Source organism: Apis florea, unplaced genomic scaffold (assembly GCF_048593485.1).
Source record: "Apis florea isolate Af1SG1 unplaced genomic scaffold, ASM4859348v1 contig_2350_pilon, whole genome shotgun sequence".
Taxonomy (NCBI): domain Eukaryota; kingdom Metazoa; phylum Arthropoda; class Insecta; order Hymenoptera; family Apidae; genus Apis; species Apis florea.
The window spans coordinates 7,865,516-7,890,089 of record NW_028256565.1 but is presented as its reverse complement, the minus strand read 5'-3'; the positions used below and the strand labels follow the sequence as shown (position 1 = coordinate 7,890,089).

Sequence of the window (24,574 nt, the reverse complement as noted above, 5' to 3'; positions counted from 1 at the left end):
TAGTAAGAGTCACGTGACCGACATACGTATAAAATCCAGTACTTGGCCGGCCGGCATCGCATTCGTGGATGGTTTGTGTTGTGAGTCGTTTTACTGTTTCAATCTTTAATAGATATCAATAATTTTCTTAAAATTTTTATACATATTTCAAAAAGTTAATATTGATATAGTCAGAACTTTTATATCCATGAATCGAAAATATTTGTAACACGGAAAAAAGTTAAAAGTTAGTCAACGATTGGTGTATTTGACAATTGTTTCTCGATTTTATTTTGATTTTAAATCGATTGATAGTGAATCTAATCGATAAATTATCGATAATTACGACTCGCGAATATAATAAATTGAAAAAAAAACGCAATATAGTGACATATTTTTTTTAATAAAAAATTGTAAACCGACAAGACGACCGGCAGTAAACTCTACTCGGATCTTAATTTCGCGGATCTGAATTTTCAATAAGGTGATCGTCCTTTACGAGATGGCCGACAAAAGCGAATGGGATTACTCTGTCCAAAATGGTGAGTCTTCTTTTTGGTTATATATAAATGTCATATGAATCGAGTACAAAAAAGAACATATGACAGATATACATATTTTTGCGTTTAAATTTATATTAATATACTTATTGCATTATTTACATCGAATAATAAAATATTCAAATTTTTATATATTTCTCTGGTATATCAAAGATAGAAAAAGTAGCAATGTTGTCGATAGATATAAAAATTGTGTTATAAAAAAAAGTAATATAATCAGTTATATTTCATTTATCTCAACTGTTTTAATTTGTTCAATTGAAAACATGTTTATATATTCCTTTTCTTTTTTTACCATTTAATATGATCATTGATTAAAATTATAACTCATGTTGTGATATCCGTTAGGTATTCCATAAATCTTGTAATGAAAAGCGAGAGTTGATGCATTATCGATCATTCGAATAGTCGCTCTAATGTTCGAGATCTATCTTAAATTTTTTTTCTATATTTCATACTTTTCTAAATAAGTTAAATAATTTAAAAAAATAATTATAGTTTATTTAGCGTTATCTATAAATATATTTTATTAAAAATTGAATGTTCATATCGATTATAATTTTTACGTATCATGAATTTTTATATATTATAAAATTATTTTTCTAGCCAATGAAAATATCTACTTATTTTTCTCTAATTTTTTATTCATGTATTCTATTCACGATATCATTCGTAAAAACAACGAATATAATCTCTACATAATAAAAAAAAATTACATTAAAATATATAATAAGCATAATTGTGTTTTTTAAAAAGATAGTTGTGAAACATTAATCTTCGTTAATATGTTTAGATTTTTTAAAAAATTAGAATGTGATAAATTCAATTTCTATGAAGAATAATGAATTTTATTGTTTTTATTCTTTTTATTGTTTTATTCTGCGTGAACTTCAATCTCTGCGTTATTTCACAATATATTATCCTATTATCATAATTTTTTATTTTTATCAAATAACAATTGCGTTTGATGCAATCATTTTTATGATTTTGAAATACCTTTGTTTATCTAATAAAAAGAAATATCTGATATAAATACATTATAACAATACCGATGTACGTCAATTAAAAATGACATGTACATTTCTGAAAATTTATAATTTTGCAAATCATAATATTTCATAAATACAAAGAATATGATATCGATAAAATATCACTTAATATTTTTGTTCTAATTCTATAAAAATAAACAATCTTTAAAAAATCTTTATACAAATATTATATTTAGTATTTGCAAGAAAAATTCGCTAAAAATTTTCTAATCTTTTTTATTTTGAATTATGATTCTGTTGAAAATCGATATCATTAATCAATTAGTTTTTATTGCGTATCTTTTCAATTAATTTATTTTGTATCGTGATTTCTTCTATTGTTTTTATTATTATACAATATCCATTTTGATTATAATTATAAAACAGATTAGGAATTTTTTTTTAACAAACATAACCAAACATTCCAGTATTCTCCCTTTTTCTTGAAAAACAACAATTTATCGAACGATCGTTCCTGCAAATATTATTGCCGATCTTATTTTTTTAATATTGAAACGGAAACTGGAAACAAGAATGGAGAAAGTTACTATTCGATCCGTGATAACATATCGGTTCTCATTTCGGGCCAGGTTCGATTTACACGGTGTCACGATGGCACCAGGCTCACTGACCTAAGGCCATTGTCTTCGAATACAGGGCGTCCCAGTCGTGCCAAGGGACGGCGTTGCATTCGCCATGCTAGCACGGGACAGCAACCGGCTCAGTAGGTAAACGAAAATCAATAATTTTCCTGGTTGTACTTCAGGCCGATGCACCTGTTCTGGCGAGTATAGACGTTTCTGTATATTATTCTGACCAGTGATTGTGAGTGTACTTGAAATCCGCGTGTACTGACACATACGAGCGTGGATAACCTCAAATATGTATGAATCGCGTTAGAACGTGTCGTACAATGTGTTAGCCATAACACGTAAGCATAATACGAGAATAGAGAGAACGTTGTTCGTTGGTAACGAGGTACGAACACGCACGCGTTGTTTCTTGTGTTCGTTGTAGTCGAATATCACGTCTTTAATTCGAGAGGGTCATGAGCGCGAAATACCTAAGTGCTTAAAGAACGAGGAACATCGATGTAGTAGTTGTTACAACTGCAATAGTGACTTGAAAGATAGAATGGTATGCTTTATCGAGTCGGTTGTGCACGAGAATGTATACATATACATGTAATCAATTACACACATCACTATGCGATGAATAATGAATAATTAAATATATCGGCAATGAGATGTAGACGTTGTATAACATGCTTAAATGTGATCCAAATTAAACGTATAAATCGTAAATAGATCGTCGAAATAAAATGAGATCTCGGTTCAATTTGATAAATATTTATTGTGAAAAATTTATCATTATACAAAATTCACTGCGAGATATATACATTTCAATTTTATTATATCTGCTAATCGCGATATAATAAACATTTATATTTCATTTGGAAATTTTTGCCAAAAAAATATTCAATCAAGGAAAACAAAATATCTTTCTAAAAACAATCATTTTTTTTTCACTTATATCGAATCATAGTTAATTTCGTATCGTTCCGGTAGTTTTTCATTAAACGAAGAGAAACTAACCGGTTAAATCGACGATAAATAAATCATTTTTTACGCATGATTAAATGTCAATATTTAAGCAACCGGAGCGATATTGACGTGCATATTTTCGATGCAAATACTCACAAGAGAGAACGAAGTGAAACGTATACACGAAAGCGTGTGTTAGAGGTCAGAGACCCAGTTTTGTTTCGCCTTACCCGGTTACCGTGCATGCCTCTCCGAAATGCCCTTAATCTGGGGCCAATTTGTCAGCGCTATCTTTGAACCGGCGCAATCGCGAAGTCTGGCGGATACTGTGATTTGCATAAATTCCTTACCGGCGTGCAGATCGACGATTAAGTCGTTTGACTTTTCGAGCATGTACCGGTGATTCGGCCGAGAAATGGCAATCAGTTCGAATATTTATCGTTACGGGACATTCGATCATAACCAGAAGTTGCGACAATTATTACGACAATTTAAAACTATGGCGCTTAATCGACACGGGAATTAATCGAGAATCGATTATTTTGATCAATTTGAATATCGTTATCGATTATCGATTTAATTATCAATTCATATTATCTTTTTCATTATCGCGTCATTATCGTGAATATTTTGCCGCGTAGAATAATTATGAATAAACGGATAATTACGAATATCGAAAAATATCGAATTAGATATTGGAATAGAATTAATAATGTAATGTATTCGAGAATCGCGGAGAAATTAAGAAATGAAATGGAAGATAAATATTCAGAATGGTATAACTTGTGAAAGTAAAGTTTTTTAGGCTGCAGGCTTTTAATTGCAGACACGTGTTGCGTTTTAGAAAGAAATCCTTGATATGATCATTTTATTGTTCTTGACTACTTCGAAACTTTCGTTGAAATTCATACGAATATTTTTTTTCTTTTCCTTATTTTCTTCTTTTTTTTTCTTGCTATAATTAACGAGAAATTCGGGTCAAACAGGAATCGGGCCATAAAAGGATCGAAGTTGATGTTTCTGCGTTATTTCTTGCGCAATTGTTGATTTTTATTTATACAATATCATATTTCGTTGGAATACAGTCATTGATGATCTTTGTTAAATCGATTGATTATACAGATCGCTTATGAAAAAGTAGCCTGCAGCCAAGTTTTCATAATGAAAAAGAAGATAAATAATCTAATTAATAATTGAAGAGAATTTAAAAAAAACTCTGTTGAAAAATTTTCAAAGAATCGAGAGTTGTTTTCATAACGCAATTTTTACATACTTGAATCACTTGTATTTTCTTCTGGAACTATTTAGAATTGGACAGAAATGTGGAGAAATAGAACAAAACGAATGAAATTTTGATGATTGTCTTATAGACATAAAAGTCATATATTGATTTCGGTGTTTCATATACTGTTTTCATCAGTATACGATATCTAGTTTCACTTAGACTAATCTCGATGATTCAATTTTTGAATAAAAATAATTAAAATTCTATAATTACGATGTTCAATTATGAAATCATAAAATGAATTAATTTTTTCCTTTAATTTTTGAAAAAAGCTGTAAAAATCATAATTAATCAGCAACGCAGATTGAAACGACGATTTAATTTAATTAAGCTTAGTTTAAAGTCGTCGCATGGACATATGTCATCAAATATGGTACACAATAGTACGAACAGGAAGACGCAACGCGTCATCTTTCTTATCCGGTTTACTTAAAAGGTGTGGCTATTATTCACGCCTATTTATTAAAAAATTCGACTTTATAATTATATGCGTACAATAACGTCAAAAATATCATTCAAAAAATATCTCGTTATAAATTTTTAATTCAGGTTACAAATCCACCAATTTAATTTATTTCAACATTTAATTTAATTTTTCTAGAAGCACCTTGATTCTTTTTAACTTTTCGTCCGGTTTTTCATGCGACAATATTGCCATTTCATTTAGCAAAACACGAATTGGCCTCGGTGATGAGTTATTAAGAAGGTCAGAGTGCAAGGTCCAAGGAGAAATTCACTGCGAAATCGTAATCGTTGATCGAGACGCAACGTTTACGCTCGTGACTTCGGCAAGGTTGAACGAACCTTCGAGCAGTTCTCGACGACCTCGAGCAGATATTTTTCTACACGAATCGCGGCGGGCTCTGTGATCGCGATAAATGGAGGTCCTCAACAAGCATAGGAGAGATGCTGGATTGAATTGTGTATTCAGATGGCCGGAAGACGCGTCAAACATCTTCGCCATGATGAATTAGTCTTCGTTAGTGTGGAACTGAATGATGGCTGCATTTTGATATCATTTCAATAATAATATATATATATTTATTAAACATTAATGCATTATTTGATAAATTATTATGTAATATGATACATATATACAAAAAATAGAAGAAAAATGTAAATATAAAAAAGCATAAAAAGAGAAAGGAAAATTCATATGAAAAATTGTATTTGTGTAGTGGAGATGATGTGTAGAATATTTATAATTCTACAGAACCGGAATTATTGAACCAGAATTCCATAACCGCTTATATCACTTTCCAAGCATATGTAATGTATGTATATATTTATATGTATTAGGTTCTTTGACAGTATTATCGAATTTTTTATTACTCAGAAATTTAACCTTCGAATATTCAATACCAATTATCATCTCAGAAAAAATTTCTTAGAAATTTAATAAATCGTATCCGATTCATAATACATCTTTTCATTCATATCTCGGCAACAAATTAGAAGAAAATGGCGGAAACGAACAATCAAACTATAAATGTTAAATAGTTTATACATATATCAAAAAATTCATCATTCATTGATTCAAAACATATCTTTCTATCTATTCATATCTATTCATTCATATTGCGATAAATTAGAAAAAAATGGCGGAAATGATTAATCAAGCCGAACGTTAACCTACAACGTTACGAGAAATAGAGAAAAATTAATCGTTTATCTCGAATCAAAATTCATCTTTTCTAATTAATCTTTTTATATCTTGTGCAAATTGGCGGGAAATTGGGAAGAAAAATGACGATCGATCGGGCATTATAAAGGGCATTTTGCAAATTAATAACGCGTATAATATTATTCGTACCAAGTATAATCGTGGTTACGTCGCGCGCATTATGTCATCATCACGTGCTGTTTCGCAGCTGTAAAACACGCGGGAATCTAACGTGTGATAAAAGAACGTCTGCATGTTACAACTGTTTTTTCCCATCCCAGGGACGAACAGACGATCATGCCACACTTTTCGAAGAATAATAATTGACTCGTTGCCGTTGATAAATAAAGAAGGAAAACAAAAAAAAAAAAGGAATAAAAAATATTCATTTGGTAAATTAACCTTGTAAAGTTGAAACGGATGACGTTGGTTCGCTAATTAGAAATATTGATGATTATTTAATGAGAAATAAAATGAAAACGCGCAATGACGTTCGTAATGCATAAAAAATTACGATTGATGAAATTTAAACTTTGCCAAGTTGTGATTCGTTGAGAATCGTATGAATTGTCACGTGTTTCGTGTTTGGTCCATTGTTAAGGATGTCGCAAAATCGAACCATCAAATCGTGCCAATAAAATTCTATAAATAGAAAGGAGAATATGTGGCGTGATTATGGCGGTAAACAAAAAGAATATATTTAAATTTTTAAGAGAATATTTTATATATATATATATATTTTTTTTTTTTTACAGAAAAATAATTTGAATTAGATGATTAAATAATAAAATTGAAAATTTTAGTTACACGTTTTGAAGAATTTAGTATATTTTTTAAGAAAATTGAAAGAAAGATCGATTTTTTTACAAGAATAAATAGTAAAATATTTAAATCTGAACTTCCTTTGTATCTTCAGGTGTTGTTCATTTTTATCTGTGTTCACTTCAGTCGCACATGTACTTCTTTTTTATAATCTGTTTGTTGCAAAATCTCGCGATAAAAATATCGTGGTGTAATATCACATGATCTTGACACGAAAAAATCCTCCTTGACCTATCCCTCTCCGAAAATGATCTTCATCACTCTTCATATCGCTCGATCAATTGTAGCCAATGTAGCCAAATAATAATTTGCTACTGATATGTACTTAACTAAGTAAAATACTCTCTTTCTTCTTAAATTCGATACTTATTTTTCTTTTCGCTTTTAAATTTCCACTCGACGATCAATTCTTCCAATTCTATCTTTCGTGCTCTATCTATGTCTTCTTTTTTAAAACTATTTTTACAACTGCTTTTAAAATTCTAATTTTAGTTATTTATTTAAATTTTTTATATAAATTTTACAGCATTTGCTTTTATACAATTGTTGAAAGCTTATGCAAAAGTTTTTATTCAAAATTAACGATGAATCGTATGAATTGTATTTTAATAACTGATTACACGTATATACTTATTTTAATTATATATTCAGAGTGTACTTAAAGGGAGTGATTCATGAAAAAGTAGATGTAAACAAATTTTTCTCGAGTGCATCGCGTATGAAAAATTTTTCAAGTGGCAAACAAGCAAAAAAACGAAATTTTCCGATTAGATACGAATAAACTATCGATAGAAGATAATGTGAAAATAGGAAACACTGTAGAATAAAATCGTATCGCTTAAACGAAGTCAAGGAGTCAAGTAAAATTGGCCAATTTTCTAATTCGGTTACCTTGAAAATTAATTTTTAGAAAAAGTTTATTCTCCATTTTTTGTTATCGATATTATTTTGTTGCTATTCAAAAAGCATTCATCACATCAAAATATAAACTTAAGTTTTATTATAAAGTTTAGAATAAAAAAAACGATTTCAAAAAATTCAATGAATAGAAAACGAAAAGGAAAAGAATATCGATTAAAAAAAAAAAAAAAACAATCACTATTCTAAGTAACGCTTAATCGAAGGACGTTTAGTAGGCAAACTTATCACGACCAATATCAGAATCGCGTGTCACGATAAGATGAAAGTTTATGTAGTAGCACGTGACGCGTGCATCCGTGATAACGTGAGTCTTAAATCAATATAATAATTTATTCTGATTATCTGGACCAATACACGCTGTTTCGATGCGTTTACTATTACATAATCAGCGCTTGTTATTCGCGTGCCATTATCATTCACTTTCTTGTCCAACGACCTATCGAATCAAACTCTGTTTATTTTTAACCAATGCAATAAACTTACTTTATCGATAAATTATTTATTTCCAAAGAAATAATCATTGAAATAAAAACAGATAATATATATTTTTATTATATATTAGACATGATAATTCATTCGCACAAAATCTAATCTTGAGTTCCATCAGGTTTTTTTTTTTCTATTTTTCAAAAGTTAAATAATCGATTATATTTTTATCCTTGGTATTAAGAGAAATAGTAAATGAAAAATTTTTCAGAAAATGAAATCAAACTTGTTCAAGCACGTTTAAATCATAATTTAAAAATGTAATCTTAGTTTCAATATTTATACGATGATAAACTATACGATGAGGATGATGGATAAAAAAGAATATACTGTGTACAAATAAGAGTGAACAACTTTCGAAATTTTTTGCTGGCGTCTCGATCATTATCTATTGCAAAATCGTGATCTATGATTAAACTGTATATTATCAACCTGTATTATCTCGTTTAAAGTGTCGTAGGCTGGATTTCAAAGCATTATTTCAAACACGATAAATCCTTATCTTCGAATCTTCGTCGAATTTCCATTGCGTTTCTTTCGTTTCTAGATAATTGGCAAAGTTTCGATCGCTTGCGAAATCGTGTTATATCTAGGATCATAATTCGACGTCGAGATATTTTACAGACTTTATGATCGATATAACGAGTGGAATTTTTTCTTTTTAAAAAATTGTATCGTTAATCATTAATATTATAATATATTTAATTCTATAATTCTATAAATTAATCTCGCATAATATTAATTTTCACAGCAGTATTTTTTCTTCTCGTTAAAAAAGAACAAATGCTCAATTAACATTGATTAATTCCTTCATATATCTAAAATATAAAGGAATAAAAAAAGGATAATCGTACAGAATTTCAGGAATTACATACAAAGCTCTTAATAAATATCAATGAAACTAACATGATTAATACTCCTTTTTAATACTTTATCTAATCATATCAATTGTATATTAATCTTAGCTTGGCATACCATAAAATTATAAAATTGTACAATCATTTTGTACACAACACCACGGTTGTGATTAACGAAATGATTCAAATTCATCGTGTCTCGTCCACACAATTGAGATAATCAAACTAATTAAAATATTTATCTTTTTGTTACAGGGCCAAGCACATGGGTGTCCAAGTTCCCGATGGCTGCAGGATCGAGGCAGAGTCCCGTCAATATCGAAACCGATAAAGTAGAATCCGATCACGAGGCTTTAAGTAGCAAACCTTTGCGCTGGAAGTATCCAGCAACCGCATCCCGGAAACTCGTTAATCCGGGTTACTGCTGGCGGATGGACACCGATGGCGAGGGCACATGTAAGTTCATTTTTCAAACCTTCTCATTTTTAAATTGGTTAAATTTCAAATTTGATCCGGTGAATTTGAACGATTGGAATTCTACGACAAAAATTTTCAAAGACATTTGAAAAAATATAATTAGTCGATAAAATACGGAATATTATATAGCATTAAAAATTCAATGCATAGATTGCTTCATATATATATATATAATCGCTCACGTCAGTGTAATAGGAATGCTTGTCAACTAGTTGAACGAACTTATCTCGCGATATCGTTGCTTGGCCGAGGATATTATTTATCATTCGGGTGGTAAAGAAAGCTTTTTGGGGTTAAGAAACGCCGTATCGTGACGCTCGTTCGTGCATTTAAATGCGGAACTAAGAAGTCGTTCGTTAGTTGAAAAGTCCGGTACACGCTGTGAGAACAATTTCGATCCCCAGCATTGAATTGCAGATCGACTGTGAAATGCAAATATGTCCCCTGATCAGAGATCCTGTGGAAAAAGAATCTTTTTTTCAAATCTTTGTTTTTCATTCTCACATTCGATCTTTGTCGAAAAATATATTTTATAATAATAATTGTGATAATAAAAAAAAAAACTGGATTAAAATGATGGATGAGGCGTGTATTAAAAGAAAAAAATTTAATTTTTTGTAATAAGATAATTATCAGTGTATTAGCAACAAGACGTCTTTCAAAAATGAAGAATGAGTTTCTCGGATAAACTTTTAATATTCAAACACCATTATCTCGATTATTAATGAAATAAATAAAAACACATAAATCCGTGATAAATTTCTTAGCGATTTTATCCTTTCTTGCGTTTTCTTTTAAATTCAAATTCGATTAAAATTATCTTTTTCTTGTCTAATTATAAATATAGAATGTATCATTGTATGGATTATTAATTCGAACTAATTTCGATCGAATCTTGGCCAAAGGGAATATATATGATGTTGTTTTGATCAAGATGGCCCAAATATTAGTCCATGAAGCTCGACGGACTTAATTTGAAGCGGTTCGAAGTAGATTTCAGCATTAACCGCGAACAGAAGCTAATTGGTTGCATGCAGGAGCCACGAAACGTGGCTCTAATCGTCCATTTCCGACATTGTGAGAGCCTAACAGGAATCCGTCAGAGGGAAAGCTCGCGTTTGCATTTCGTCATAACGTAAATCTCGTGGCTGTAAAACTTTATCCTGTACTTTACCACTCTTATCTACGATATCGAAGACCTGGTTGAGCAGAAAAAAATTTTTCTAAAAGAAACAATTTATATTTGAGTATGGATTGAGTAGATTGAAACTTATCCACTTGTTAATCGAACGAGTAATTTGTTCGAGTAAGTTGATACGGACAAAAGGGAGTTCTATAAATATAATATAATATATTGAACGTTAGGCAGTCTCTGATATTGTAACTCTGTGCCAAAATTAGTTTTTTGCGTTTGCAAATCTGTTTTGCATTGTAATCATTCCCAATCGATTGATGTTTTAATCGATTTGTCCATGAAATGATAAATAATTTTCTTTTTCTTTTTGTTATTGTTAATTCAGAAATTCGAAATAGAATTACATAGAATCATTTCAATTTTTAGTGGATAGAAATAGTGAATATTTTATGTCAGGTAGATATTTAATTTTATGAAATGGTTTTAAAAATGAAAAAATATCTAGTGATCCCTAAGGATTCAACGTCTAGTAATTCCTAGAATTCTCGTGATACGAATTTGTTGTCTCATGGTGTATAATGAATTGAAATATTAATCAGATAAATTTTTAATAAAAAACTTGCTTCGATGGAGGATTAAAATTGAGTAATAAGATACAATATATATAAAAAATGGACAAGTTTAAGATACCAATAAAAATACGATTATCCCGTATTTTTAGGCAACAGGTTAATATTTAATATTCATTTTAAAAAAATGATTGTGTAAGAACAGAGTCGCTCGATCGATTACATAAATATACATATTAAGAAAGCATTTGAATATTCAAATTAAAACAATGTATTTTTAATTCTATTCTATCTATTCGAAATTCGAAATTCGAAATCGTAAATCATGAACTATTTTCCGTTATTTTTCCGTTATTTTTCCGTTTTTTTATATCACAAAATAAGAAATCGTTACTTAAAAATAAATAAATAAATAGATAAAAAACGTGATCGAAGCAGGTCGAAGATGGTTAGAAATTGCAAATCGAATAAGAGTGGCCACGAAATAGAGATAATGATAGGAAATGATCGCACGAGAAAACAGAATACGTAATTGGTATGGAAGGAAGAGTCGTCGAACGTAATGAACGAGTGCAAAGCGGATCGTTGGTCGTTCGCGTTTCCCTCGAACGTTTCAATGGCAGTTTCGTGCTTGTCGAGGAGGCTTTTACCTTCGCGAGGTGTGTGCTCGAAACGAGGACGGCTATTTCGTGACGCATTATGCGTGCTCATACGCGGTAGAAACGTTCTCGCACGATGGAAATGGAGCAATGTTTCAAGGAATCGATGGCCCAATACATCGATACAACACTCGTGCTTCCTCTTTTTCTTTTTTATTCAGGATAAATATATGTTTAAACAATAGGCGAGAACACACGTCTGTTTCTTATTTGCACTTGTCTACCTTCAGAAAACAATTATGTTATCGTTATATTGTGTGTTATTCAATGAGCTATTAGATTCTTTAGTTATAAGAATGGCACAAAAGTGCTACAAGCTTATTATAAAAATTTGAATACGTATTGTTGTTACACTTGAACGTGACTATTCATTTGTCTATTACAAACCTCGTTGAAACTTTACTTGCCACGTAATATCTTCATTGCAATATCTCTGACATTTCCATCTTTCGTAATTCAATTTTTTCTGACACCACCACACATGCATGTCCACACGATTTCAATTTATTTATTTATATTTTTAAAACAAATGAGACGATCGAATCTCTCATACCGGTATTTCGCAATCTCTTCGAATCTCTTTTTAAACAGATGACATTTTATATTCGAATGAACTTTAGAACACTTGTAGAATACTTGTGTAACGTAACATTAATGATAATTTATTAAAAGTCATGAGCAAGGATTTCTTAATCTTACGATAATCAAGCAGTGAAAAGATCTTTCTCAAAACTGCGTAAACGTTGATTTCAAAAATTTGTATTGTATAGAACAATTAAAACACATATTAGCAAGAACATTACAAAAGATAACACACAATTTACAACGATAATACTAAAATAATGAATGTGATAATGTTACAATATTTATGCGATAAGATAAAATAAAGTACATAAATAATGCGATATAATACATTATTTATACATACTGCTTAATTTTTTCGATGGTACGTTGAAAATCCTTCTAATCAAATTTTTATATAAAGATAATCCTAATTAAAAATAATAACAAACTCTGATCAAAAGTATGATTCCCCGGATAGTTAATTAAATTTGTATAGATTCCTCAAAGAAAAAACCTTAAATTGCAATACATCATATATTGATATTCAATTGAACCAGGTGATCTTCTTCATCCGGTTCGAAAAGCGTACTCGTCGATTCGAGCGTTCAACTCTGACCCGTCCCCCATAAATCTTGTTTAACCTTTATGACGCGTGCGGGGTTTCTCCACTATCCCCTCGACAGTATCGTTCGCGTAATTCGGCTAATCAAGCGTATCCTGTAATTTAACATGCTGAAACGATCCGCGTTCGCCCCGTCGCCGTAATGGAAGCCTTTCTGACTTCTGTTTTCACGTTACACAACAGAAATGTCGGATTAACTAAAATTAGAGATTCTTTCACGCGTTAACGGTGTCGACGAAAAATTACACGTATTTTCAAAGGAAACGAAGATTTTACATTCGTTGATAAATTTTGACTGTTTGAAGATGGTAAATTCAAGATCAAGAGAATACGTTGTTTTCCATTTTTAGTTTACATTTATTTCTAGCATATTTGTTTCGTACAATGGAATAAATTTGTAATGATCTTTTTTTTTTTTTTTTTTTTTTTTTTTACAGTTTTAAGTGGCGGACCTTTAATGGACGACGTGTACAAACTGGAACAATATCACTGTCACTGGGGATGCAGCGACTCGAGGGGATCCGAGCACACTGTGAATGGACAAGCCTTCGCAGGAGAGGTTAGTTTATTTAAAAGATAATTAATTCTTGAAAATATTGAATTTTAGTAGAGATAGCAATCCACACTCCTTGCATGAAAAAAATAACAAATTCCAAATTGGAAAATTTTATTTTGGTGCTTATGGTTTATCATCATAAATATAATTGATTGGTAAAAATTGACTTAAGAACAGTTCTACAATGAAAGCGCAATAAAAACGAAGAGGAATCATTTATGGTCTTTAATCATTTATGCTGACGTCCTTAACAATTGGACCTTGTGCAATATCCATAGTCCAATTTCTATCACAATCTCCGTTATCCGAAATGTGACAGTGACGAATTTCGTTCGCTTGTCAAAATTTTCGTTTCTCTAAACGCAGATTCACGTTACATTAGATATATAAGTAGAAAACACGAAGAATAAATAATACTCCGAAGAAGTGGATATTTTTCTGAAACGCTGGAAATCTTTCTCGATTCCCCTCACGAACACGAGACGAGGAGGCTATGCTGTAAACGATTTTAAGAGGACGCACGTGGGATCACCGATTAACCGTGCACTCTAAACATTCCCAACGACGAGCGTCTGGCTTCGGATCGTTTAATAATTCACCATCAGGGGACATGATTCGCGTCACAATCACCCATCACACGAACTTCTTGACTCGACCTTGTTCCTGAACGCGTGTATCTCGTTGTCTGTGAGTGGAAGAAAGATTCCAACCAACCAGTTTTCTCGTTAATCGGATCTTTAACCCTTTGCTATCGTAAGTCGAGTTGAAAATGGATTTTCTCACGAATCTCAATTCGAATATTTTTGATTGAATAACACGTTTTCTTGCTAGTTTGATTTCTTAATTTACGATCGATTCACAATAGTTATTAATAAACTCGTGGTGCTTTTAATCTTTTTTGTTGTAAAAAGAAATTGATATCAATTTCTCTTATTCATCATTTTAATATTGATTATATATATATATATATACAGTGCATTGAACGACAAAAAAATCTTTTTATCTATTTATCGCTGTTGCGAAATTACAAACAGCGTGAATATAGTTCTCACTTAAAACGAAATAATTAATCATGCGAACAATAAAATAAAAAAATAAACTTTGATTTCGAATATGAAAGATAATACGAATGACGTATTAACGTTGATATGAATGTTATTGATATTTATCGATTCATACTGTTATTTTTAGATAAAGTTTTTCCTTTCCTTTCTTTTTATTTATTAGTAATTATTTTTCATCGTAAAATTTTAATTTGTTATGAATGACGAATTAAAAAACATTGTTAGAATTATATATATATATATATACAAAATATTTCTTAAACAGTAAAGAAATTTTGTAAATTTATAAATCAAATTGCAATTTTTACGAAGCGATTAAATTCATAATAACTGTATAATAATTTGGTAATAATTTTTCATGTTATTATCCACGTTTGTTTCCTGTTTCAAGAATTACAAAGTATTATGACAATTGTCTATGCCGTTTGTATGGAAGTTGCGATAAAATTACGTAAAAGAGGATATGTTCAAACTTCATGAGTTTAAACTTCGTGAGAAATGACTTCGGTTGAAGGAGCAAGGAACTAGGCAATGATTACGCAGCGAAGAAGAAGTTCTTTCATGATTAATTGTTAGAGAAAAACAACCAGACGAACTATGCGATGTTAAAAGGTTGCGACTCCATTCTTCGACGATCCTAAGAAATACACTTGTTCCCTGTGTCCATTCTCCTTTGGATCTTTGACGCTTTGAACGCGTTGGAGAGGATCTATCATTCGGCTGAGTATCTTCTGAGTATACAAATTATTATTTTATTGATTATTATTGAATAAGTAAAATTGTATATATAGAGAAGAATGAAAAGAAGAATGATAGATATTAAAACGATATATGGTTATTACGTGTAATGGAATATGATAATCAAATAAGCAATTGCAATTAGCCGTTTATAGAGGTCATGGAAAAAAGATACAAGTTGTATAATATCGATCATTATTTCTAAGTGGAAAAAATTTTTCCGTTCTTCTTTTTATGTAATAGTAACAAGTAAAAAAAAAAAAAAAAAAATATTTCAGAATTTCGTGAAATAATAAAATCATGTGTCACAATTATTTCTCATTCGGAATTAGTGAGTGACTGAGTTAATTTTCATATTTGTAATTTGTGAAATTATCGAAAATGAGAAATAACTGTGTCTGCTCTTTGATAATTGGTATCATAAAAATGAATGGAAATTTATAAAATTGTTTACTTATAAAAATTAGGAAATTTTTCACTAATATTGTCATACTAAAGAGCTGATATTAAATATTCTGCAATATTTAATATTTTGCAATCCTATCACGAGATTGTATTCCATTGAAACGAGTTATCTATTAATTATCTGTTAATTAATTCTAACGCAACGAAAATCTTATCTATAAATTATTTGAGAAACTTGTTGGCATAACCATGACTCGTTTCTATGATGCTTAGAAGGAGCTAGGATTATGATGATTCATGGAACATCAAAGAACAACTTTCTTCTTGATTGCATGATTCTCTAATGATCGTTACCTCCGGCTACTACAAGTCATTAAATATTCATTGAGTTTAACTTATAAGATCTATTGTGGCAAGATGATATAAACATCACAAGGAAAATATATTAGAAAATCTTTTAAAAATATGCATATGTGAACTTTTAACAATTATTTGTTGATTTTTTTATGTTAATTAATTTACATAATTACATAATAATTTACATCGATTAACAGACTCGTGGTAACTTTGATGTTATCATTTTTATAAAAGTTTCTTTATATATTTATATTTATATATATATTTTTAATATTTTATACCAGCATGTGAGAATCATATTAGCATTAACATTAAGATATACATTTTGTATATTTCGAAACTTTTATTGATCGAATACCATCATTTCTATTAATTAATTAAATTATTATAAAATTTTGCTAATTTCGAAAGAGGGAAGCGAATAATCTTAAAAATTGTTGCAATTTCTTTTATTTATTTTAATTCCATTTACATTGTACGTTATTTTCACATTGCAGTTGCATCTGGTGCATTGGAACACAAGTAAATACAACACATTTGCCGAAGCTGCAAAAGCATCCGATGGTCTTGCTGTTCTTGGCGTATTTTTGAAGGTAATCATTCTGTGCCTAAACTTCAAAGTATTCTTTTTACATCAGTCGCTTTGATCTATACGTATATATATATATACACGTATACACTGTCAGTTTCAATTTTTTCACGTGACAAAACACAACTTTAAAGCGTATCTTGCGAAAGGAAAAAAAAAAATAATACAATAATAAAACAATAATGAAAATAGTAATATAAAACGAAATCACGTAATCTCTAAAGTCTTTAAACGGAGACAATGGTCGAGAAATATGATGACTGATAGAAAGTATCTGGTGACAACGAGTTTCAAATATGCAATGAAATATTGTCTGAAAGATTTCGTGACAAGAAATCAAAAACAAAAGATAAAAAAACTACGAATGGTAGAAGAAAATGAAATACGTGACTTTGAACGAACTAATAAAATCTTTTCACCAGAGTTATAATCGGCAAATAGAATCGAGGGAACAGAGTGTCGTGACAACAAATCCTCTACGGCGACACACTACGTTCTTAAGATCGTAATTCGTTTAGATGCTGTTTATGCCTTTTCTACGGATGCATCATGGTAACGTATTTACATATAGTTGTCCAACCTTTTACATAACCTCGTAAGCTAGCGTAAGCAGAATCCGTAACAGTGACACTTCATCATCGATTCGATGACGCGTTACATAAGTATTTGATCGTGCATCCCACTGTTTCGAAGATGGAAGAGTGAAAACTTCTCTTTTGTCGACTATTGCGTAGCCAAGGACAAATCGTAATCGCATGCTCGGCGCGCGACTTTTAATCGTTCACTTCCGGTTGTTTCGTCACTTTCCTCCTACTTTCTGCGTATGATCGAAATTGCTCGATCTTCGTGCGAGAAGAGGAAGATTTGGAACGGAAAATTCGAAGAATTTGAAACGGAAATTTTTATTTAAGAAATGAAGATTGAAAGTAAACGGAATCGATAAAAATAGGATTGGATGAGATCAGGATATATTGGCGTATCTTAAACTCGTAATCGTTTGCAATCGTTTTCGAAATGTGGAATTCGTTTAAATCGAAATGGAAATTTTGTTGTTAAAATTAAATTTTTAACGAGTTCTGTCTTTAATTTAAAAATAAATTTTTCCGCTCCTACAAAAGGTGTATAAAAAGATTTGAATTTTTTCATAAGAGAACACGTGCATTTATTATGCAATCGTTCATTAGAGCGTGGAATCGCAAGATAATTCGAAAAGTAATATTGTGCAACCGATTGTTTACAATGGTTATTATTTACCAATTCATTTCCATTGAATTTGTAGTAATCAATCGGATCAACACGGTTATTCGTGTATTATTGCACGAAATCTATTAGAAATTGTAGTTGTGTATAAGTATACGTAGGCGTGTATTTTCCGCATTTGAAAATTTAAAATTTACAGCATTTATGAACGCTGTAAATCTATCCATTCCGATTAAAATATACTTTTATGACACATTTATAAGAGATATAATAACTATCGTAAAATAAATTGAGAAAAATTTTTACAATTACGTGAGATTTAATCTTTTCTTAACTTCGCAAAAAAAAGAAAGGAAAACGTGTTTCTTCTATTAAATTTATCTTGCAAAATCTCTCAGATTGAAAAGGAATTATGAGGCAATACCAGCCAGATGTAAGATCATCAATTAACAAAGAGTATAGATAGACAGAACTAATATTTATTTGCAAAAATTGGTTAAATAATTTTTTAATAAAATATAATAACGAGAAGAAGCAAATGAAAATGGAAAAATTAATAGCCAAGTGGAAAAAAATATTCCCCTTAGCTATTAATAAAAGAGACATTGAATTTAAAAATAGACGATACATTAGACGATGGTCTGTCAATAGATAAAAAAAATGAAGAGAGAGAAGAAAAAAAAAAAAAAAAAGACGTTTCAGTAGATACATTTTATCATCAATAAAGCAAATTTTCATAATTAGCACAATTCTTACGATGTTTCTTCGTTTTAAAATTTAAAATGCATAGATCGTTATGTTTAACTGTGTATTTTCAGAGCAATCGAGGAAATGCATATCTACACAGTAATATATGCACATGTTCCATTGCAATTAAAGTGTACGTAGAGGCTAAAAAAAAAAAAAAAAAAAGCATTGTAAATTGTGCTCGCTAGTTACATTATTAACAGCTCTTGGACAAACTGTAATCTATGTATGTGTTATTGCGAACTGATGAACATTTGACGATCTAATGATAATGTACGGTCATTAATATCGGTTATGCTTGACTGATTACAGGTTCTCGTACTCTTGCACATGTTTTTTCTAGAAATTTTATTTTCTCGTTCGCGCGTTTCAGTAACATATATTCTAACTGGTTCTTAATAAAACCGGTTGAAATTCTAGCATAAATACGCGTTTTCGCGGTTTTACGTGCAGTTTTTATCTAACTATTGATAATTTGATTTAATTTTTTGCAGGCGATAAATTTGTCGAAAAATAAGTTTCAATTCAGCCACTATATGATGGCATCCATTTTTTTTTTTTTTTTTTTTTTTTTTTAATATAATAACGCGCAGAACTTTTTTAAGATCGAAAAATTAATAAATTAGGCGTTATTTTTAATTTTAATTTTAATTAGTTTCTATCTTTATTCCATTGTTCTTTATAAAAAAAAATTCATATTTTCATTGAACGATTATGTGCATGCTATATATTTCTAGACTTAAAATTATTTTAAGATTAATTATTCATACGTTCGATTTTTCTTTTTTATCCATTATTCGCTAAAAATTTGATAAACTCGCGTCGTAATTTTTTATTGATAAACATACAACACACACACACATATATATATATATATATATATATATAATTATTCTAATATTGAATGTGTTGCATAATGTTTTCATTGCAGGTGGGAAAGACGCACGAGGAAATGGAGAAGATCGCTCGCCTTTTGCCGTATGTCTCGCACAAAGGCGAAGTCGTAGAAATTACGGAACCAATCGATCCCAGTAAACTCCTTCCCGGTTAGTATCTAATCGCCAATCTACATTCCCTTTTATGTCAAATAGGTCACCTTTGTCTTTATAGAATACTACATGATGAAAAATCGCCTTGTTTTTCCCCCCCTCTTTTCCATTTACCGCAAACAAGATTCGTTTGAAACTTTCATTCGATTTTTTGCAACTTGATTCTTTAAAGGGAAGAAAGCTTATCATTTATGCCACGCGATCCTGGTAAATGAATTAAAAAAAAAAATCACAAACGAAATGTCTCTCATCAATCGTTTAGATTCGCTTAAAATTTGATGGAAATTTGTTTTCCAAGCGCCTTTTTAAAAAATTTATTAATTACCTTTCAAGGAAAGAGAGACGGATATAAATCGTTTCTTTATACGTTTTAACGATTATTTTCGATTTCTTTGAAGAATGACGAAGGTCATTTTAATAAGAAATTCTTCACAGTCGAGCGCATTATTTTATTTTATTATTTAATGCAGTTACGTCACCATTTTTCTCGCGCTCCACATATTAATAAATTAGCAGCCAGTTTAATATATCGGGCAAGAAGTTATATATGTAAGCTTTGTCTTATTTTCCGCTTTCGATTTATCGTGGTGATATCAGTTTTGATTGTTGGAAATTTTTTGGGAATAATTTTTTTCTTTTTCGCGTTCTTATTTTTTTTTTTTATGTATTTTTACAGATGATAATGGCTATTGGACGTATCTGGGATCGTTGACGACACCACCTTGCAATGAAAGCGTTACTTGGATCCTCTTTAAGAAATGCATCGAGGTGTCTCATCATCAATTAAATATTTTCCGTAATTTACGTAAATTCTCCCGTGGTGAGGAGTGCCCCTGCCATGAAAATCATGGAGCGGTAAGTGTTTATATAGAATGTACGCGAATATCTTGAATAATTGGCCTTATTGCATTCAGAATTCAATGTTATTTAATTTATTCATTTTTCTCAATTTTTATTAGATCAAAAAATCAAGATTCTACGCATCTATAATCCGAAGCATTGAGTTTTAAATGAGATCAAATAAAATTTTGATTCAAATCTCGAAGATCTCTTACACCCGCTATAAAATATTTATAGCAACAATGATTGATTCATAGCAGTATAACAAACGAACAGTTCATTCGTTTATTTATATCAACGTGGAAAATCTTCATTAAATCATGAATTGCTAATATTTTTTCTCGCCAACAGATTTATTTCGCTCTTCAAGGCGTTTCCTTCTTTGTTTCTATAAATTAGCGACTATTAAAAACAAAACAAAGAAACTCCATTAACCAAAGTAGATAATGTTAAAATATTTTCAGCAAAAATTTCACAACTCGGTGTATGAAACAAAACAGAATTGAATTTTAATATTACTAAATGTACAAAATTCTAGAAACCAATTTTGACAAGCTCAGTAATCCAACAATTCTTCTCCACTCTTTTATTCCCTCATTATTTATTAAACAAAATTTAATTAAATCATAAATTTTCATCGTTTCATCCACGAAGACGGGGAACGAAACGCCCATCAAACAGTTACTCTCTTACTTCGATTGATCTTTCTTTCTCGCGAGGGTGTCACCGCTTCACCTATCTTTTTCCTTCCTCTTCTCTCTCCCCGCCTTCTCTCCTTCCTTTTATTTTCACCGTCGCGTCAACCGTTACACCGTTCATGAAAATGAATGAATTTTCAATCGGCGGAATCACGGTTCCGCTTTTCCTAATTCAGCCGCCTTTGTGTTGCAGGTAATCAACAACTTCCGTCCACCGATGCCGCTCGGAAATCGCGTATTGCGCGAGTGCGGCAGCTTCTGAGTTTGTTCCCTCGCGATGATGCATCGAGATCAGTCGATATCTAACGAAAAACGGCGGGAGAGAAGCGAAATGGCCGCCATCATGGAGATTGACCATGGAGGAGGAGCGGCCTTAATGACTCCTCCAAGTATGCTCGCGAGCCATGCATCGTCGTTCAACCTTCATTCTGTATCGTGGACGTTTCTCGCCGGGATAACCAAGTGCCTTCTTTGTCTGTCGAGGATTTCCGGAATGATGGTTGGGAGAAGGGAGAACGAAGGACGAGAAAAGATTTTCTGCGGGAAGAGTGGTGGATAGAGAAGCGTGTTTCTGTGGATATGTTCCTTGAGAAATTTTCTATAAGATCGAATTTATTAAGTAAGATATACACGATCGAGTGTGAATAGTTGATATTTCGTGCTGTCCATATTTCAATTTTTAATTCATTTCATTTCAATATGATAAATGTTGGTTAAGGTTAGAAATTAGAAAGATAGAAGGATCATATTGTATTAAATATTATAAGTTGTTAAGTAATTGTTAAATTTAAATTGAATTTTAAATGAATCGTAACAACGAGCTATAATAAGAATAATAGAAATTAATGGACAGCAATAATGTTATGCGAAAAGGCAAAAGAATCGTGTAACAAATGAAATTTGAGAATGATTTCGAAGGCACTATACATAGAACGTTTGATGAATAATAATTTTAAATAGTTATACATGCGTATTTTGTATGTACGAGCCCAATAGATATATTGATATTCTGTTGTTCACGATCTCGATGATAATCGCAAAAGAATCAAATATGAGAGCATTTTACCTCGATTCTAAGTGCAATTAAAACGTAGCCGAAACGAGAGAATTTTCGCTTGACTATCATAGAATAGGGATTAAATATTTAGTTGGAGAATTATGCGACTGTTTGTTTTAACGAATTAAAAATAAGATGTGCCTATATATATATTCATTCATACTAACGCAGGACGTATACACTCGAATTATAACAGACAATTTTTGCCGAAAATTTTTAAATTGAAATTTTTCAAATATTTTAAATTTACATTCTAGAATCTAGAAAAGATCCGTCCATTATTGGTCGATCCTCGATGGATCTAAAAAGCAGAATAGATATTCTTTAAAATTCTGTGTGATAATTATATGATATATTTATACGTTTACACGTATATAAGAGTGTGACGTTCATAATCGATGTTTGCGGTTTGAATAGTTTGTAAATGTTCACGAGGATGTCGAGCGATAAACATTGACCCTTATAGCGTAAAATTTAAATTGTTGTTGAATTATGTTTGATAAATGCATTAATTTCTGAAAAATCATAAATTTGAAATTTTTAATTTTAAACTTTTTCATTTTTTCAAATTTTGAATTCTTAAATTTTAAACATATCGAATTTGTAAATTTCAAATCTATTAAAATTTTTAACTTTTAAATGTTTCACTTTGAAATTTAAATTTTTAATTATGCACATGAAATTTTTATTAAATTTATTTATTTTAATAATTCATTAATGCTCTTACATTGTTAAGTGCAAATACAGAATGTTTAAAGAATTTTTAGATACGGTTAGACGAGCATAAATAGAGGTGTCATTTTATATTTTCCACGTGATAATTACGATCTTCCTTCTAAGTTTTTCATACACAAGCGAAACGCTGACTCGACATGTCTCAGACTATGCACGCCTATGTGCCTTTTTAATCACCTGTGTGAAATAACTATTGTATAATGTCGTTAATATCAACTTTGGTGTTTGAGATTATTGATATAATTTCAAACATAGTTATCCTTTTTGCATATTGCAATTTCCTTTTGTAACAGATGCTTTTATCGCGATAATATCTTGTTTATTTTTTCTTTTTTGTTATATTATGTAATCAAAATCAAACAACGGTACATGAGTAAATTATAGGTATAATCACATTAGAAGAATTTCCAATTTGCATAGAATTGTAAAAAGAAATTCAAATTATCTATTCATATATTATTATACCCAATTCTGATTAAATACATTTGTGACCATTGATCAGGAACTTTAAAGAGCCTTCTTTGTACCAAAATAATAAGCATCAGCTTTCAGTATGTTAGCTAAACAAGTGTTGAAAGTTTTATTCTTCTTTCTATATTTTTTTTCTTCTGAAACATATATTTTTGCGATTAATGAATATTTATCTGGATACAATAATAGAAAATGTGTAGGTAATGTTCGTTCTTTGAGTTTTCGTCTTTCTTGTATATTTATTGTTGAAGCACGTGAGAAGCAATCTGTATATGTATTTCGTAGCATCGACTGTGATAAAAGAAATGTAAGAAAAATGGTAATAAAGGATTGCGAGAAATCTCGCGATAATAATACATTTATATATTAGATTTTAATTTATAAATCCTATAATATTATTTTTGTTGAATTAAAAAATTATATAACGTTTATTTATAAAATTAATTTACGATAAATTAAAAATATTAAATTTGGCGTACTGTTATGAATAAAAAAGTAGAGATTGTAAGTTTTCCTTATGATCGAATTAAAGAAAAGATTCAATGTGTTTATGACGTGTTAAAAAAGTGCAGCGATGAGTTTCTACCGTTAATTTTATGGTATGGTACACGTCCACCTGAAAACCGGTTAGAGTGGTCGAGTGCGTGCTAGGATTTTTGATTGGATGATTATTGCATGCCCGCATCTCTGAAAAGACTTGGTCACGCGTCAAAAACAAGTATAGACAAAGAAAGGAAATAGCGAAAAGAGGACAGAGATAGAGTAAAAATATTGAAATCAGCGCCATCTGTAGAGTGCCGCAAATGAAACATATAAATAAAGGATAGAAAACAATGAGACAAAGATAGAGATAAGAATTAACCATTAGTGCCATCTTTTGAGTGCCAAAGGTACCTC

General features: G+C 30.5%; 1 protein-coding gene and 2 long non-coding RNA genes across 5 annotated transcripts; 2 read left to right on the top strand and 1 right to left on the bottom strand.

Moving 5' to 3' along the window:
- On the top strand, nucleotides 1–24,039 carry CAH1 (carbonic anhydrase 1). Of its 3 annotated transcripts, none has more exons than XM_086904464.1 (7): nucleotides 1–521; nucleotides 9,401–9,601; nucleotides 13,609–13,730; nucleotides 16,789–16,884; nucleotides 19,759–19,873; nucleotides 20,553–20,731; nucleotides 20,836–21,050. In XM_086904464.1, the coding sequence occupies exons 1-7, from the start codon at nucleotides 482–484 to the stop codon at nucleotides 20,884–20,886; spliced, it is 804 nt and encodes a 267-aa protein (XP_086760590.1). In that variant the 5' UTR covers nucleotides 1–481; the 3' UTR covers nucleotides 20,887–21,050. The 3 variants fall into 3 exon arrangements, with proteins under 3 accessions (XP_086760590.1, XP_086760589.1, XP_086760591.1); XM_086904463.1 differs by lacking the exon at nucleotides 20,836–21,050 and adding an exon at nucleotides 21,608–24,039 and having other exon boundaries at nucleotides 59–521; XM_086904465.1 differs by lacking the exons at nucleotides 1–521; nucleotides 20,836–21,050 and adding exons at nucleotides 2,238–2,295; nucleotides 21,608–24,039.
- LOC147658178 (uncharacterized) lies at nucleotides 1,616–2,281 on the bottom strand. The gene is made up of 2 exons (XR_015291020.1): nucleotides 2,116–2,281; nucleotides 1,616–2,042 (listed from the first exon to the last, which is right to left on the bottom strand). It is a non-coding gene; the product is annotated as an uncharacterized LOC147658178 (long non-coding RNA).
- LOC147658177 (uncharacterized) lies at nucleotides 2,436–5,547 on the top strand. The gene is made up of 2 exons (XR_015291021.1): nucleotides 2,436–2,704; nucleotides 5,064–5,547. It is a non-coding gene; the product is annotated as an uncharacterized LOC147658177 (long non-coding RNA).
- Nucleotides 24,040–24,574: the final 535 nt, after the last annotated feature.